Source organism: Rhinolophus ferrumequinum (assembly GCF_004115265.2).
Source record: "Rhinolophus ferrumequinum isolate MPI-CBG mRhiFer1 chromosome 5 unlocalized genomic scaffold, mRhiFer1_v1.p scaffold_110_arrow_ctg1, whole genome shotgun sequence".
Taxonomy (NCBI): domain Eukaryota; kingdom Metazoa; phylum Chordata; class Mammalia; order Chiroptera; family Rhinolophidae; genus Rhinolophus; species Rhinolophus ferrumequinum.
The window spans coordinates 16,388,795-16,404,811 of record NW_022680355.1 but is presented as its reverse complement, the minus strand read 5'-3'; the positions used below and the strand labels follow the sequence as shown (position 1 = coordinate 16,404,811).

The window sequence follows — 16,017 nt, the reverse complement described above, 5'->3', positions numbered from 1 at the left end:
TGAATTTTTAAAAATAACCTAGCAATGATTTAGAAAGCAAACTATTTCTTTTGATCACCTGTTGAAGGCTATAATAGTGTTTGAGTTGTATATTCATTTGGCTGATAGTACATTAAATAGAAATAAAACCATTCGATTTTTTCAGACATAAATTTAAAATCAGTAATTCTGTGACAGAATTTAAAACTCAGTTGGACTTAATATTTGATCTGGAAGAGGACAAGATGACTCCCAGAATAATTTTACTGACAATGGCCCGTACCATTTCTTACTGAAAACTGTTAGAACTGTTAAAGTACATATGAGGTGTGATCAACAAATATGGTGAATGTTTAAATTTTAAAAAAATTTATTACAGTAAAAGACACATTGCCATTAATCCCTCTCAAAATGCTCCCCCTCACTTTGAACACACTTATCCCATCATTCTTGCCACTTTTGGAAGCAGTTCTGGAAGTCCTCTGTCGTGAGTGTCTTTACTTCATCCTCCATCATGACAACGCCCTGTGTCACACATTGCTTCTGGTATATGGCAATTTATGTCGAATAAAAACATAACAGTGTGTCCTCATCCACCTTGTTCACCACACTGGCACTGTGCGATTTCTGACTCTTCCCCAAAGTCAAAATGACCATGAAAGGAAAATGTTTTGAATCGATTCAGGACATCGAGGCAGCCATGACAGCACAACTAAAGACACTCATGAAAGAGGACTTCCAGAATTACTTCAGAAAGTGGCAAGAACGATGGGATAAGTGTGTTCGAAGCGAGGGGGAGTATTTTGAAGGGGATTAATCACAATGTGTCTTTTACTGTAATAATTTTTTAAATTTTAAACAGTCACCGTATTTTTTGATCACACTTCGTATATTCTGTTGTTGAAATTTAAAAATACAACGTTGCTCAGAAGAGAGAGCATTAGAGCACTTTTCTGTAATTATATGTCTCATTGGATGCAAACAACTGTTAATGCTTCTAAGGCAAATAATCGGCAAGCTTGTAGTTGAGTGTGGCGTCCACTGGGTGGAGACAGAGGCCTGAGTGAGATCATAGATGGACAAGCCTCCCGGCACTTCAGAGGGACTCTTTCCCTTAAATTTTAAAGGGTCGCTAGAGTATTATTTTGTTGGCTTAAAGAAAACTAATAACTATTTTTGCCTTTGTTCTGAAATACATCAAGTTATATTTCCCCTTTTTGAGTAGAGTATTCTAATTGTTGATTCTGGCATAAAAATACCACTTATATGATGGTAACATCAAAAATATCATTAATGTGGCATTTTCACAAAAGCATTCCCTATTATATCTGATGGGAATTGTGGTGCTTTTCTACCCTTTGAGGAGTAGGGCAGTAATTCTTCATTTAAACTCCTGTGGTTTCAGGAGAAAGAGGGGAGCATAAAATTTTAGGCATAGAGGTATAGTGGGGTGAGCAAAAGGATATTATGTCTATTGAAAAGAAGTCTAGAATGAAGACATAGCTAATAAATATTAATACTGATTGCCTATTCTTAGCCATCTGTTTTGACATCAATTTATGGTTGAATTTTTTTAGTTATATTCAGTTGCTTCGGGGTGAAAGAAGACAGTTCAACCCAACAAAATCCAAGTGTAGCAGTATTCGTGTGTGTGTATGTGTGGGGGGTAGTTTGAGTAGGTTAAGATGGATCTAAGAAGAGACTATACAATAAAATTTAATGCTTATTTGGATCTGCTTTTGTGGAAATGAAGCAGAGTGTTTATTAACATATGAAAATATTACTGGTGGCATTTGTCCTTCTTACAGCGTCTACACATATATCTTCAGTTCAATGAAAGCTGAGTAATTAATCTTCAAGAAAGAATCAGCCTTATAACAAAGTCAAGTAGATTTTTCTTCCTAATTTCATAATTGCAGAGGTCAGTTTGCCTGGGCGCAGAGTCCTTGAGTTTTGGTCCTGCTGTGGGCGCTGAGAGGCCTCTGCCCTACCCGTTGTTGGTGAAACACGAGCAAGCCCCAGTCAGACACGAGTCACAGCCTGTCCGGGAAGGGGGACACGCATAGGTTTCCCGGGGCTGGCACCATTTTCTGCCTGCCTTCCTCTGCTCTTCCCCACGACTCTCTCCTTCTGTGACCATCCCTCCTCTCCTCTTTTCCCTTCCTCTTTCCTCACCTCTCTTCCCCTTTGCTCCTCTGGTCACCTCTTCCCCATTCTTCCCCTCCTCCCCCTCCTCCTGCTCTTGAGAACTCAGCCGTCCTCCACAGGTGAGGTGTCCTGAGGGCCCCTCAGACCGTCACTGAATTGCAGACCGTGTGTGTAGAGCTGCACACCCTTCAGAGGTGTTCTGTCCCTAGTGGGAGTCGCTCGTACGTGGCATAATCCAACAGTGTTACCAGTCAGCATACGCATGGAAGAGCGATGCTGATCTGGGATCGTGAGCCCTGGATTAGTTCCCCTTGGTAGTCCTTAGCACGCTCCCTGCTCACAAGTCATTCTAGAAAGTAGATGTGACCTGATGCTTTTTAAATTAAGCAAAGCCCAGCACTGCAGTCTGGCCCTGGCACATGACTGTCCTCACCCCTTCCGTGCAAGGCCTCCCAGCCTGACTGGGTGACTGTCTTTAAGATGGGAGGAATTTGGGGTGTGTTTTCTGTTAGGAAATATATTTTTAATGTTTTATAGTCTTTGGGAATGCTTACTTGGTACATTCTTCAATAACTTCCATCAAGAAAAAAATTCACCAGAGGATGTGACGTAAGAAGCTTGATATAGCCATGTTACTTACTAGCACGGACCTGCTGCTATACAACATACAGACTAAAAAGTGTACTTTCTCAATCTCATTCAAAGCAACATTTACGGGAACCATAAAAATTCATACTTTCCTCCAAGATATGCTGGAATATAAAACAACAAAAAAGTCAAAAGGCTTCTCTCAGATTCTTAAACGTAAACCCCTTACAAACTCAACTCTTCTGAACTCACCAATGCCCAGTGTTGCAATAATCTCAAGGCTCTGGAATGGGGATGATGAGGGGAATCTGGTCACCTTCTCCTTCAGTTGAATCATCTCCAGAGAGAGAGCTTTGGAAGCTTCTGGTTAGACATGGACCTCTTTGCATGTCCTTTTTCATCATCATAGTCTCCTTTCTCCAGTGTTTTTATCAGTTTGGTTGATCATGGCCATCTGTACTCTGGGTGACTTTTACCCTTGCTTTGGCTAAAATGAAAAAGGTACTTCCTTCCTCGTCCTCTCGTGTGATGTAATCTCCTTGTCATAGTATTCCACTCCCAAGCAGTCAATGATCTCGGTTAACTTGTCTTCAGGTAAATTCCTCGGCAAGGATACACTTCTGAGGAAGTTTCTGTGCTGTTCATCTCTAGCTTGAGCTGTCCTTCTGATTGTGTTCTGGAATACCTCTCGATCTAGTGCCCAAATTTTCACACCGACAATAGCTTTCACAGAGGCAGTCTTTGTACAGTGTATAAAATGGCTTAATTTAAATGTGGTCCATGTATGGATGGATTACAGCAATTTCTCACCTTGGAACACCTCTAATCGGCCCTCTGCCAGCACAGAGATGTGGTTTCCTGGCTTTCCTGGCTAAATAACGTAGCTCCCTTGTTGGTAGTTCCTTCCATACATGCATTCTACCATGTCTTTGATCTGCTGATGATTCAGCCTCTTCAAAAACTGATTTTCATTCAGAGCATCTGTAATGAGCGTCTTCTCACTGGAGTCCTTTCTGATTTGCTTTCTCAGAGGACAATTCAGCAGGTTTGTTGAGGTTGTAGGTTCGAGTTGTTGGCTTGGCAGACACCCCAGCCTTTGCTCCCCTTCTGCTGTGGAGAGAGACCAATCCCAAAGTCTTCTGCTGGACCTCAAGAGGCACTTTGCCTGGAGAGGCCTGAAGCAGGCTTCCTCTCTGCATGTACCTGCAGCTTGTTCAGCTGGATGCACTTGTTCTGGAGCTCCTCTGTGAGCTCAGCCATGGCCAGTCTGCTTCGACAGCTGCTCCCACAGCTCCTTCAAATGGTACCCCCGCTCCTGGATCACAGTGTCCTTCCACTTCAGCTCTCTCTCCAGCTCTGTCACCTTGCTCCTCACCTCCCGTGAGGTTCCCGGAGTGGCCATCTGGATGCTTGGAATGTTTGGATTTCACAGAACCATTTCCCATTTTGCTCAAGGACTTTTTTTAAACTCCTGGGTTTCGGCTGAAGTTCAGTTTCCAGGAAATCTCTCCCCATTTGTGGTCACTATGTACCACAGCCTCACATTCCTCCTGGGGCCCTTGCCCATGTACACAGTATACAATTCATTGTCTGTTCAGGCTGGTTGAGTGGACGGTGCCCAGGTGACAAAATTACGTCCTTCTGGAAGGAGCTTGGTCTCCAGCAGAGCAACAGTAACTCAGAGGGTGTTGGAGACATACAGGGGCAGATTGAGTTGTGTGGCTTCAAGATGAGGGCTGTAGGATAGTTGGCATTTTCCTTGTGAGGAGTCCTTCTCCCAATGAATTTGTTTTTTTTAAGCACATTTTACGAAGCTCTTTCTTATATCTCTGCCTACTGCCTCTTTCAAATTGCTTTACCTTCTTCCACGCTCACTAAAATCTTTATTGGGCAAAGAGGCCACACCTCTTAGTGCCTTTGTACATTTGAGGTATTCGCCATGTGCCCTCTTACAGAGTGCTAGTTCCTAACGAGAGATTGCTGGTTAGGAATTAATTAGATATGGTGTCATTTTGTCTGCGTGGGATTTTTTTCCCCCGCTGAACCCTGCTGCATCTCATTTCTTAGCTATGTACATCTTAGGTATTTGTAACCATTATATTTCTGTAGTGTTTACATGAACAGTGTGTAATTATTCTGATTCACATTAATTATATATGAGTGAATGGATATTTTATCAGCATCTTACTTATAATTCTGTTACTATTTTAGATATTACCGTGTTTCCCTGAAAATAAGACCTAGCCAGACAATCAGCTCTAATGCATCTTTTGGAGCAAAAATTAATATAAGACTTGGTATTACATTACATTACATTGCATTACAATATATTATATTATATTATATCACATTAATTACATTATATTATATTATATTATATTATATTATATTATATTATACTATACCAGGTCTTATAGTAAAATAAGACTGGGTCTTATATGAATTTTTATTCCAAAAGATGCGTTAGAGCTGATTGTCCGGCTAGGTCTTATTTTTGGGGAATCACGGTATAGGAAGGAATACAGAAGAAGTAGAAGTCACTTTAAGTAGGTTTTCGTCTACTAGGGGAGAAGGGAAATGGTTGGTGGGTTGCCATGAAAGGATTTTAGGATGCTACTTTTTGGATATTTTAGAACAGTGACAGATTATTTTTCCCCAGTGTGGATTTGGGCCTTTTGCCCATTCAATAAATGGAACATGTTAAATTTTTCTTATTATTCTAATATTATGTATAGATGCATAGAATATTAACATCTCTTCCTTAGAGAAATTTCTATATTGACATGAATATAAAGTAGTGTTAAGTGTAAGGTGAATACTTTTCTGACCCTTTATATTGAAAAATTAAATCTCCCACATATGTATGATACGTACCTTTCCATTTTGTTTTCATGCATGAAATTACTACCTCGTTCTCTCCATTACTTCCTTCTCAGTTTGTCTATTCCTTCTTCTGGAAATCCATAATCCTACATTTTACTGTGTGTCCTGTTAGTTTTTACCGATACATACCTCTGATGCATCTAAAGGATTTCAGACTGACAGATCTATGGATATTAGAATATAAGTACAGTAGGTAAGATGGCATTATTTTCCCCAAAAGGTGTTCAGTTTTCTCCCTTAGTCCCCTATCCTCCCCACTTTCTTCCTTCCACCCCCACTTTAAAGTTTTTTTTTAAATCTCTTCAACCTCATTGGTTCCTTATTAAACCCTATTGTACTTTGTTTCAGTTAGTCCAAACCTAGAATATTGCTTAAATCCTGGGCACCAAATTTATAAGAATACACTTTCATCTTAATCATCATCAAATAAGTAATTATAGCTGAATGTCTATGGAAAATGCTTCTGGAAGCCAACTCCAAATTGACCATCCCTGGCAATAAGAAAAGGACACAGAGGACATGTAATGGAACTCGGGTTACCTTATGGGTCTGGTACTGCTCGAGTCCATTGTCCACAGCGTTTTGTTCCATTGCCTTTTGGATGTGGTTATATAAAATACATTTTAATTACTACAGTCGTGGACATTGGAAACGTGCTAGGACCATAAAAGCAGATGATCATAAATAATGAAATACGTGACTTTTTACTAACAACAACAACAACAAAAGCAATCTGTAAAATGTGTGCTCAGTAAAGCAAGTCAGTTTTCAGATCTAGAATGCAGACCTAAGGGCAGTGTCTTAGCCAGCTTGGGCTGCTATAACAAAAATGCCACAGACTGAGTGGCTTAAACAACAGAAGTTTATTTTCTTGCAATTGTGGAGGCTTGGAAGTCCACGATCAAAGTGTGGCCGTGTTGGGTTCTTCTCTCCGTGGCTTGAGATAGCTGTCCTCACATGGTCGTCCCTCTGTGCCGTTCTGTGTCCTGCTGGCTGCTTCTTAGAAAGGACATCAGTTCTATTGGGTTAGAGGCCCCGTCTCCAAATGCAGTCACAGCCTGAGTTACCAGGGGTTAGGGCTTCAACATACGCATTCTGAGGGGACACAACTCAGGTAACATGAGGTAGTTTTAGGCGCAGACCCTGCTGAAAAAGAGACACACATTTGTTCTCTGGTGACTCATCCCTAACTCCACTGCCCAGCCCACCTCCGAGGACTCAGCCTGCAATGGTCCTGTCTGCAGATGGCCACCTCAGGTCGGGCCCTGTCCAGGACGTCACACCCATCAATCAAGTAACAGTCTCCCTCCCCTCTTAGGGGTCAGCCCTCGCTCGTGTACTTGGGAAGGTGCGATGGCAGAAAGAGATGGGCTGTGCCCTGTGACCCAGAGCTCCCTGTCTGACCGCTTCTCCCACTGGGTGTCCCTCGCAGAGAGGCTCTGCGGGGGCCTCTCCTCCCTCCACTACTGACCATACCTCGGAGGAACCACGGGCTGCAGTCCCTGTGGTGCATAGACACCTCTGCAGAGCAGCAGGAAAAACTGGGCAGAACCACCTGTCTCTGTGGCCCCCCTGCATTACTGCACTCTGGAGGGGGTGGTGCTGTGCCAGTCCCATCATGAGGTCTCTACCCTCGTGACCTAATTACCTTCCAAAGCCCTGTCTCCAAATACTGTAACATTGGGGTTGCCTTGGGGAGTTTCAGCATATAAATTGGGGAGGGGGGCAGAACACAGATATTCGTCTACAGCAGGTAGCTAACCTTTGAAAAATCTAATTTCAAGTGAATTTAGTTTCATGAGTTATGAAGTGATGCAGATTGAAACATTACCACCGTCTCTGAGTATCCGCTGTCTGGGCTGAGAAACAAGCTTTCCCTGACAGATTGATGTTCTAGGGGGTACCGAGCAAGTGGCAGCAGCCGTTCCTTTGTGATTATGATACCGCCACAAGAATTTTTTAAATATTTAAAATTATTTCCTATGAACTAGAATGTTGGTGGCTCTCTGCAGGCTGCTGAAAGCCATTGAGTGTTGGAGAAGTGGGGCAGCTTTAAAGGGCTCAGCATGAGAAGCTCTACAACGAATCCAATTTTGTCCCCGTAACAGCACGTCTTGCAGGCATGAATTAACCGCTCTCTGGGTGCCACTGCTTTCCTTTTCTTTTTAATGGTTATGTTTTTCATCAGGTTCCTACTCACCAACCTGAAAAGTGTGTTTTGATGATTGGCTAATATTATTATCTGATGGAATATCAACCAGCCGTTGAATTAGCCGTTCAAATGACTGTGCTGTGTGCCCTTAGAAAATTGTCAGTGGGGACTAAGAGAAAATTCATAAATTCAGTTTCTCTGTTACATAGGTCTTCCTATATTCTTGTGATAATTTGTGTTTGTTGGCATCATTTGCCTACATGGAGGAAAGAATTCATATATTTATCTGGAATGAAATGGATCACTATTTATAGAGCTGATAAAAACTTTTTGGGGACAGTAGATAGATTTTAATTTTATTTTTATTGTTAGTTTTTAACCCGATAGGCTGAATGACTGAATATTTTTGACTCAGGCTGCATTTGACTCACCTTTCCTACCCCATTTCCACATACTTCCTGTCAGAAAAGAAGCCGAACTGGAGTGCTCCAGGTTCTTTCACGAACAGCATTCATAAATAAAGAAAACTTTTCTCAATGACAGGTGTTTTAAAGTTTGGGTTGTCACTTAAAATAATTTCTCCATATATCATAAAATGTCTTTATTACGAAAAGACCCAGAACAATGTTGGTTACGCTGACCGACACTGATAGCACGTGTCTTACTGTCTATAAAGCAGGAGCCATCCTGGACTCTGCTCACCCTCAGAGGTCACATGTCACCCGTGAGTGAGCCAGTATCTGACTTGGCCTTAAAACTCTGCAGGAGGCAGCCTCTTCTCCCTGCTTCCACCACACCGCAGTCAGTGTAGGAGTGAAAAGCGAAGGTTTTGGAATCAGCTCTGGGCTTGAATGTGATCGCGCTGACGAGCTGTGAGCCTTCGGGCAAGTTCACCTCTGCCTCAGTTTCCTTGTCGTAACATGAGGGCAGTAGCCTGTCGCTGACGCTGTATGTACAGCTTTCTTAGTAGTGCTGACACGTGGTAAGGGCTTAGTGAGGATTAGCTATCACTGTTATTATTATCTTCGTTAATTATTACACGATCTAAGCCCAAACCACCTTCAAAGCGGACTTTACAAGACAGACCTCAGATCATGTTTCTCTCCTGCTGAAAAGCCTTCAGTAGTTTGCAATCAATTCAGAAGAACAACACAAAACCGAGTCCTGACTGTGGTCTTCAGGCTCTGTGTGTGACCCGTCTGCTCCTGACCTCCCCCGCTGGACGCCTGGGTGTCCCAGGGGCATAGAGCGCCCTGTTCCTGCGGGAGCTGCCTGCTGCCCTGCCCCCGCCTACAGCACAGTAACTGGCGAGTCTTGGCACTGGCCGTCGTGGGGCCCTGCCCGCTGGCGCATGAGTACCCTGGGGACAAGCGCTGTCCTCTTGTTTCGTCCCTGGGTTGTAGAGCTAGGTACATGGGAGTAGCTTGATAGGTGGGTATTTGTTGAGGGATGAATGAGTGAAACAAACTGTAAGTGCTAATTCTAGTGCTTTGTGTGCTTTCAAATTAGAAAATCAAGAGCTTGAACAAATATTGTCAAAATAAAGTTACATTTGGTTAAAGCCATCAGAACCGTCTCTGGAGTTGCATGAACATGGCACAGTGCAGCAAACAGTGAACCGGGAGTGACAAAACTCCCGGGGCAGCTTTAAAGGGCTCAGCTTTAAACTGAGCCAGGGTCAGTTGAACCAGGGGTCCTGGTTCTCACTGTGTTTCTGTTGCTAAAGAGAGTCTTGCTTTCCCAGCTGTGAAACTCAGGCAGGGCTGGGTCTTGAACCCTGGGGCTCTGAGAAGCTGCCCAGTCAAGGGACGTGGAAAAGGGGTGCTGGGAGTTACCCTGAGCCCCTCCACTTTAACTAGAGCAGCTTTGTTTGTATTTTCTTTAAATATTGGGGTTTCATTTGAAATTTGTTTTTTTTTAAAAAACGTCTGCTTCAAAAAAGTTTAAAAACCACTGTATTGGAAGAGCACAAAGGTTATTTTTAGCTTAATAATTCTGATTGTGGTAGCTTAACTATTTAAAGGCTATAGTTTTTTCATCATTCTCTGCTCCCTTCTGTCCCAAAGAAAAGCTCATTGAATATTTTAAAAAATATCTTAAAGAAAATTATGATATGTGGGTAAATAACAATTATTATCACAAAAAGTGAGCTCCTTCTCCAGGCTCAGGACTCTGTGGGGGCAGAGCTCACTCGGCGAGTCTGTTAGCTGGATGGACGGATGGACATTTGTGGACATTTGCAGAGGGCAGCAACTTATTTTTAAGCGAGAATATGTTATTTTGTAATAACTGGTGAAAAATGTATGTTAAACCAGGAAATTTCTACAAGTGAAGTCTGTCATTGTTTCAAGAGGATGTTTATTGGATATCCATATTGTGATAGGTCATTTTAAAACTGTTTACTAAATGGTGAACTTACTGCACCTTCCCTGAATTCCTCATTAATTTTATGATATTATTTATTGAAAATATAAAACTAAAAATATCCAATATGCTTTTTCCTTTTTTAAAAAAAATTTTTCTTACCTTTGCTTTAAAGTGGGATCCTCTTAGAGGTTAACATTAAAATAGAGACTACTATTGTTACCATGAAGTTCTGCTGTGGAAGGTACTTAAGATAATAATAAGCTCTTTGGGGACAACTTTAGGTCACAGTTGGTCATCAGTTGACTCTTAAATTTGGCAGACCTGCTTGAAGTTGATAAGAAAAGTTTAACTGAGATTTCAAAACCATTTTAGTTGAGGTAAGCTAAGATGAAGGTAATATAATGTAAGACATTGAACTACAGATCTGCTGAATTGTTTTAGGGATAAAAATGAGAATATCTGCCTTGCATCTTTGAAAACGCACGTGATAATATATTGTAACAACATATAAGAATCATATATTACACAATTGTAAGAACCTTACTCATAAGGTTGTCAACTGTTCCCACCTGCACATTGTCTAATGAGATTTTGAATTTTGGTATGTTTTACTATCAGTCTGTCTAAAAACTGCTCCTCTTAGCCACTAAGATCCTGTGGTGTATGTGCATGTGTAATGCATGTGGATGAGTGCACATATGGAAAGCATGCAATTATTCATGATGTAGTTCTTTTATTTGATGCTAGTCACCATGTGTTTATGTTACTAATGAATTTGTCTTCCCCGTTAGGTAAAGAAGATGAATTTCCAAAGAAGCCTTTGGGACAGCTTCCCCCTGAATCTCAGTCTGCTGGCCTTAGTCAGCTGAGCAATGGACAGAGTGTTGGCAGGTCAAGTCCGCACAAGGTCAGCAGAAGGGAGAGTAGCTCATCACCTCACAAAAAGCCTGAGCATTCTCCTCACCATCAGAGCAGACTTGGGACACCGGAAAGAGTGAGGCAACAGAGACAGAAGTCGGTGGATGAGGACAGTAAAAAGCTTAAAGAGGAAGCAGATTTTCAAAGAAAACCTCCATCAGGGCCGCAGGACAGTGCCAGGCAACATGATCATGCAGCTGCTAACCAAAATAGCAATGCCATTTCAAACACCAGGATGGAATTTGTGCCCAAATGGAATAAACCGTCAGATGTTTCAGCCGTTGAAAAGACTGCCAAGTACGCCAGTGAAGGTAAAAGTAGATCCCATCCCACGTTTACCGTCACCATCCCAAGTTCTGCTGACCCTCGGGTGTCAAATGCAAGGCAGAAGGGGAAGGTCTGGGACGCCGAGGAAGGGAAGCGGGGCTCCAATGCGTCCCAGTATGATAATGTTCCTGACAGTGAGAATGGCGCTTCTGTGGAAGAGGCACTAGAAAGGGCTTACTCTCAAAGTCCAAGGAGTATTGTTTACGCTCATAGTCCAAGAAAGCATGCTGAGCCAAGTTCTAGTCCATCAAAAGCACCAAACAAGTTTACTTTTAAAGTACTGCCTCCAAGTTTTGCAAAATATCCATCTCACTTAGATGGGGACGACCTTGGGCCCCTGCACCCGCCATCTTATAGCAACCCCCCTGTTTACCAGGGAAATTCTCCCAAACATGTCCTTGCTGCCAACAGCAGCTTTGTGTCTCCACAGTTTAGCCATGGGACTCAAATGAATCTTCCCAGGAGACCTCATGGTTCTCTTTCAATCAGTGTTTCTCAAGAGAAATCTCATAGCCGCCCAACCCCTATTGTCCTACCATCTAGTCGAATAGAAGTTCTTCCTGTTGATATTGGTGATGGGGGATATTCGGGCAATTCAGGGTCACCAAAGAATGGAAAATTCATCATTCCTCCAGTGGATTATTTGCCAGACAGCAGGAAATGGTCAGACGTCAGTTACACATACAGACCTGAGATGCATGAGCAGTCATGGACTCGAGATGCTAACCGTAGCCACTTAAGCAATTTACCCAAATATCCCGCCTTTCAGCACGTGCCGTTCCAGGACCATAACCTCCCCGCGGTCTCCATAGACAGTCCAGTGCGGTATCGCACTTCCCCAGCGTTAGAAGATGCCAGTTCATCCGGGTATGCATACCCAGGGCCCTCGGCCCCAGGATATCACTACAGAAACCGGGATGGACTTCCTATTCAAGAGTCAGTATTGCTGTGAGAGTTTATCTGTACTTGCCTAAGATCAGAGAAGAGAAACCACACGAAACCTACATTGCGATGTTTGTAATTGCCAAAGCAGTATTTTATACCGTTGTAAGCAACTCACGCGGTCCTAATGTATGTCAGTAACAAGAACAGGGGGAAGTGTTTTCCTCCCACCTAGAGGCTACTTAAGATGAGCACCTTAGATTGCATCATCACTGACGCTGGTAAAAAGACTTGACCCTGGAAACATAGCACTAGCATTTAGGGGTGCACGCACAATAGTAAGTCATGACTCAGTTTCACTTACAGCTTTCTCCAGAACCTGAACATTTTTACTACTCTGTCAGCCCATTCTATTTTGAGTAATGTTACAAAGCACTGAAAAACTGTGTAGAGTAGATATTTTTAAGGCTCTATGTAGTGTAAGTGTCTTTTAGTAGATACTGTAGGCATCTGTGCATACACATTTGTACACAGAACTGAAGAAAATGTGTAAACAACGACTTTTAATCTAGATCCATGAAATAATTTATTATTCTTTTCTTTAACTGGTCTTTCAGTCAAGTTTTTTTCCCCCTCATATTTTTAACCCAGATCCAAAACTGACTTAAGGGTTTTGCCCTGAGTTGATTAATTCAAATCTCACAGAATATTCAACTTTCTCATTCAGTTGCCGCCATTTTCTTTCAATCTGAAAATTAAAGACAGTGGAGAAAATGGCTAACCTCTTAATGGTGCTGAAAAACCGTGGCAGTTGCAGTGTCTGGCCAGGGTACAGCGCTCCCTGTGTCCCTGTGCCCGAGGCCAGTCAGTGCCTCTGTGCCCTGTCCTGGCCCGACTCTTGGAAAGCGCAGCACGTTCCTTGCCAGATGCAGAGGAAATGCTGTGGTGCAGCCCCTGTGGGTGCCAGCAGGACACTTAGTTGCAAGTTACTGTTCATCAGGCACTCCTGGCAGCTGTGGAGCAAGCTCCTTGGAGATTCCTTTGAAAGCAGGATCAGCTATAAGGTTACTTCTTACTTCCGCCCCTCAATGTAGTGCAGAGCCACCCTGCAAAGGGCCGGCTTCATTTCCAAGATCTTTTTCAGGCACTCTTCCTTTAAAGGATGTAGTCAATGGAAATTGCTGTGCTTAGGCCATTAAATCATCAGTGTGTAAAATTGTAAAATGATCCTAATTATTAATAGGAGCCTAAGATTTGGGGGGTTTTGTTGTTGTTGTTGTTTTTTTAATGAAAGTCTGACTTTCATACTTGCAAAAATCTCCTTTTCGGTGACAAAAATTCAGTTCATGTTAAAAATTAGCAATGTCTTTTACAATACTCTATTACACTACAGTTACCAAAACACTGCAAAGTGTGGGACTCGCCAAGAAAGTAGTATTTCACGTTTAATTGGAGAGCTTGTTTTCAGCATTACTTCGTTCAAAATTGAATAATAAAGTAGAAATCCTAACATAGAGGGCTCTTCTTGTTGCAAGTTAGGGCGTCAAGCTTTCAAGGTACAGACTGTCTTTTAAAATGAGAGTAACATTTGTTGAGCTAGTGAATGTGACATTATTTTTTTATGTATATAATGAGTCTAATGTAATTTTCATCCACTTGGTAATGATGTTATTAAGTGACAGAACAAGTGCAGTGTACTAGCAGGTAAGCACTACACTGAAAGCTCAGACAAAATCCTTATATCACTGGGCTCTTGATTCAGATCATGTGACGCTTAGAAATAAATGTATATAAAAATGTAGCTGAGGATATTAATTCCAGTTTTAAACCATGACTCTGTGACTTGTAATAAACCAAGCTGTACAATTTAGTTCATGATGGCAGCACCCCAGCTGCTCCAAAATCTATATATCAACCGTGATAAATACTGTAGATTTATATATATATATATGCAAAACCTATATACACACACACTATTTTCTTATGTCATCGATGACATTTTTTATCTGTATACTTTTTTGGATGTGATTGTTTTTAACATGCTAAAAGTAATACGTATATTTTGTTTTGTGTCTTTTATGTGCTTTTTTTTCATATTGCAAAAGTGTTGCATCTCAATGCTTCTAAAACTAATTCTCTTCTAATTGAGCAGATAGTGCCCAGTGTCTGCCTACATGACTATGTATATCAAGTACTGTGTTACATGCCTTATTAACTTTTGGTACTACCGTATTTAGAGCTACATCTCCTTTAGTTTATTTAATCTGCCATTATTAATAGCAATAAGGTATTATTTCCAGTCTTCTCCATGATGCAGTGTAGTGCTCTGTTAGTTTTTCAAGTAGGAAAATGTAATTTGAAGTTATTTTGCCACCATACAATTTTACTCTTTCACATTTATCTTTTAATAATAGATAAATAATGAAATAATGACAGAAGAGAAAATAATATTGGTAAAGTGGGTTAAATATATTTATGGAAAACATATTTGGTAAGAATTTCATGGTGTGGAGACTGATTTAACTCTGTAACTGCATGTACTTGGTGTAAATATTTTGCCGTTACTAAGTCTTTTCTTCATAGCAGTTTTGCCTAAAACAATAAGCACTTTGGTATAGTTTTTATTTTTTTAATATTCAGTTTGAAAGTTAAAAAAACGAGACCTGAATCTCAAAGGGTTTTAATACTTTGACTCTTTCAGGTACTTATGTTGTTCTATAAGATTAAAAAAAAACACAACCTGACAGCTTTTTAAAGCCGGAACATATATGTAAAATCAGATATCAAAGTATCGTGGAGGAAAAAAAATATTTTTTCATCTACCCTTCTAGGTCCTCCGGCCAGGCCGGACCCTGTAAATTGGACTGACATAAGACAGATGAAAAGAGAAAAACAAACAAGTTTATTAGCATGTGCATCATACATTCACATGGGAGGACCCAGTGATGAGTAACTCAAAGGGAGGGCAGGGGGGTTCTAGATACTTAAGTTAGCAGGGACGGGAAGGGAGAAAGGCCCTCATGGAGAAGGAGCAAATGACTTTTTGGAAGATACATGGGAGATATGGTTTGTGACAGCGTCTGGAGGCGGTGCCAGAGCCAGGTTAGAGGCGCCCAGGAGGGGATTATGACAATTGAGCTCTTTCAGGGAGGTTCTGCTTTTAGGCAGATAAGGAATTTCAGGAATTCAAATGCCTTCAGCTCAAAATCATTCTTATGCCAAAGTGCCATATTTTGGGGTGGCATGTCCTGATCCCCTTCAGCGTCTACGATGGAATGTTTCTTGAAAAAGCTGAGATTTAATCAGTAGGACATTTCTGGAGAAGAAAAAGTGATGTTTACAGAATGTGATGTGATTTTTTTTTCTTTTTTTCACTTTAAGAGGATTCTAATACTAAATTTTCTGTCACGCTCAGGGTAACTTTACAATTGAGTTTCATATTTGCAGTTCTTTCAGACCTCTCCCTTGGGACCTATTATAATGCAAGCGCAGAAGCAGGACCTTGTGGATACTTTGTTGAGATCTTCTCTCAGGATTAGAGAAAAACACGCTACATCCACAAATAGGAATTAATAGATTAAGAGGACCTACAGCTTAATCTTCTGGAAATATTATTCCTCTCAATTATCTTTTACACTCACCTTATTTATTAATTGATTGTGGGTTAATTAAGATTATGGTTTTGGGATCTATTTTTGTGTTTGTTTTAATTGTCCTTTAATGGATTTTAAATGTCTGTTTCTAATATAAATATTAATGCTTATTGACCAGGT

General features: G+C 41.3%; 1 protein-coding gene and 1 pseudogene across 2 annotated transcripts in view; one reads left to right on the top strand and one right to left on the bottom strand.

Annotated features, from left to right (window-relative positions):
* Positions 1-15,232, top strand: part of USP6NL (USP6 N-terminal like) — a 148,217-nt gene extending 132,985 nt beyond the window's left edge. For both annotated transcript variants that reach the window (XM_033100773.1, XM_033100774.1), the window contains exon 15: positions 10,909-15,232. In XM_033100773.1, the coding sequence (XP_032956664.1) occupies positions 10,909-12,314 (1,406 nt within the window). In that variant the 3' untranslated portion in view covers positions 12,315-15,232. The remainder of the gene's footprint in view (positions 1-10,908) is intronic.
* LOC117019107 (cGMP-dependent protein kinase 2-like) lies at positions 2,918-4,169 on the bottom strand (annotated as a pseudogene).
* Positions 15,233-16,017: the final 785 nt, after the last annotated feature.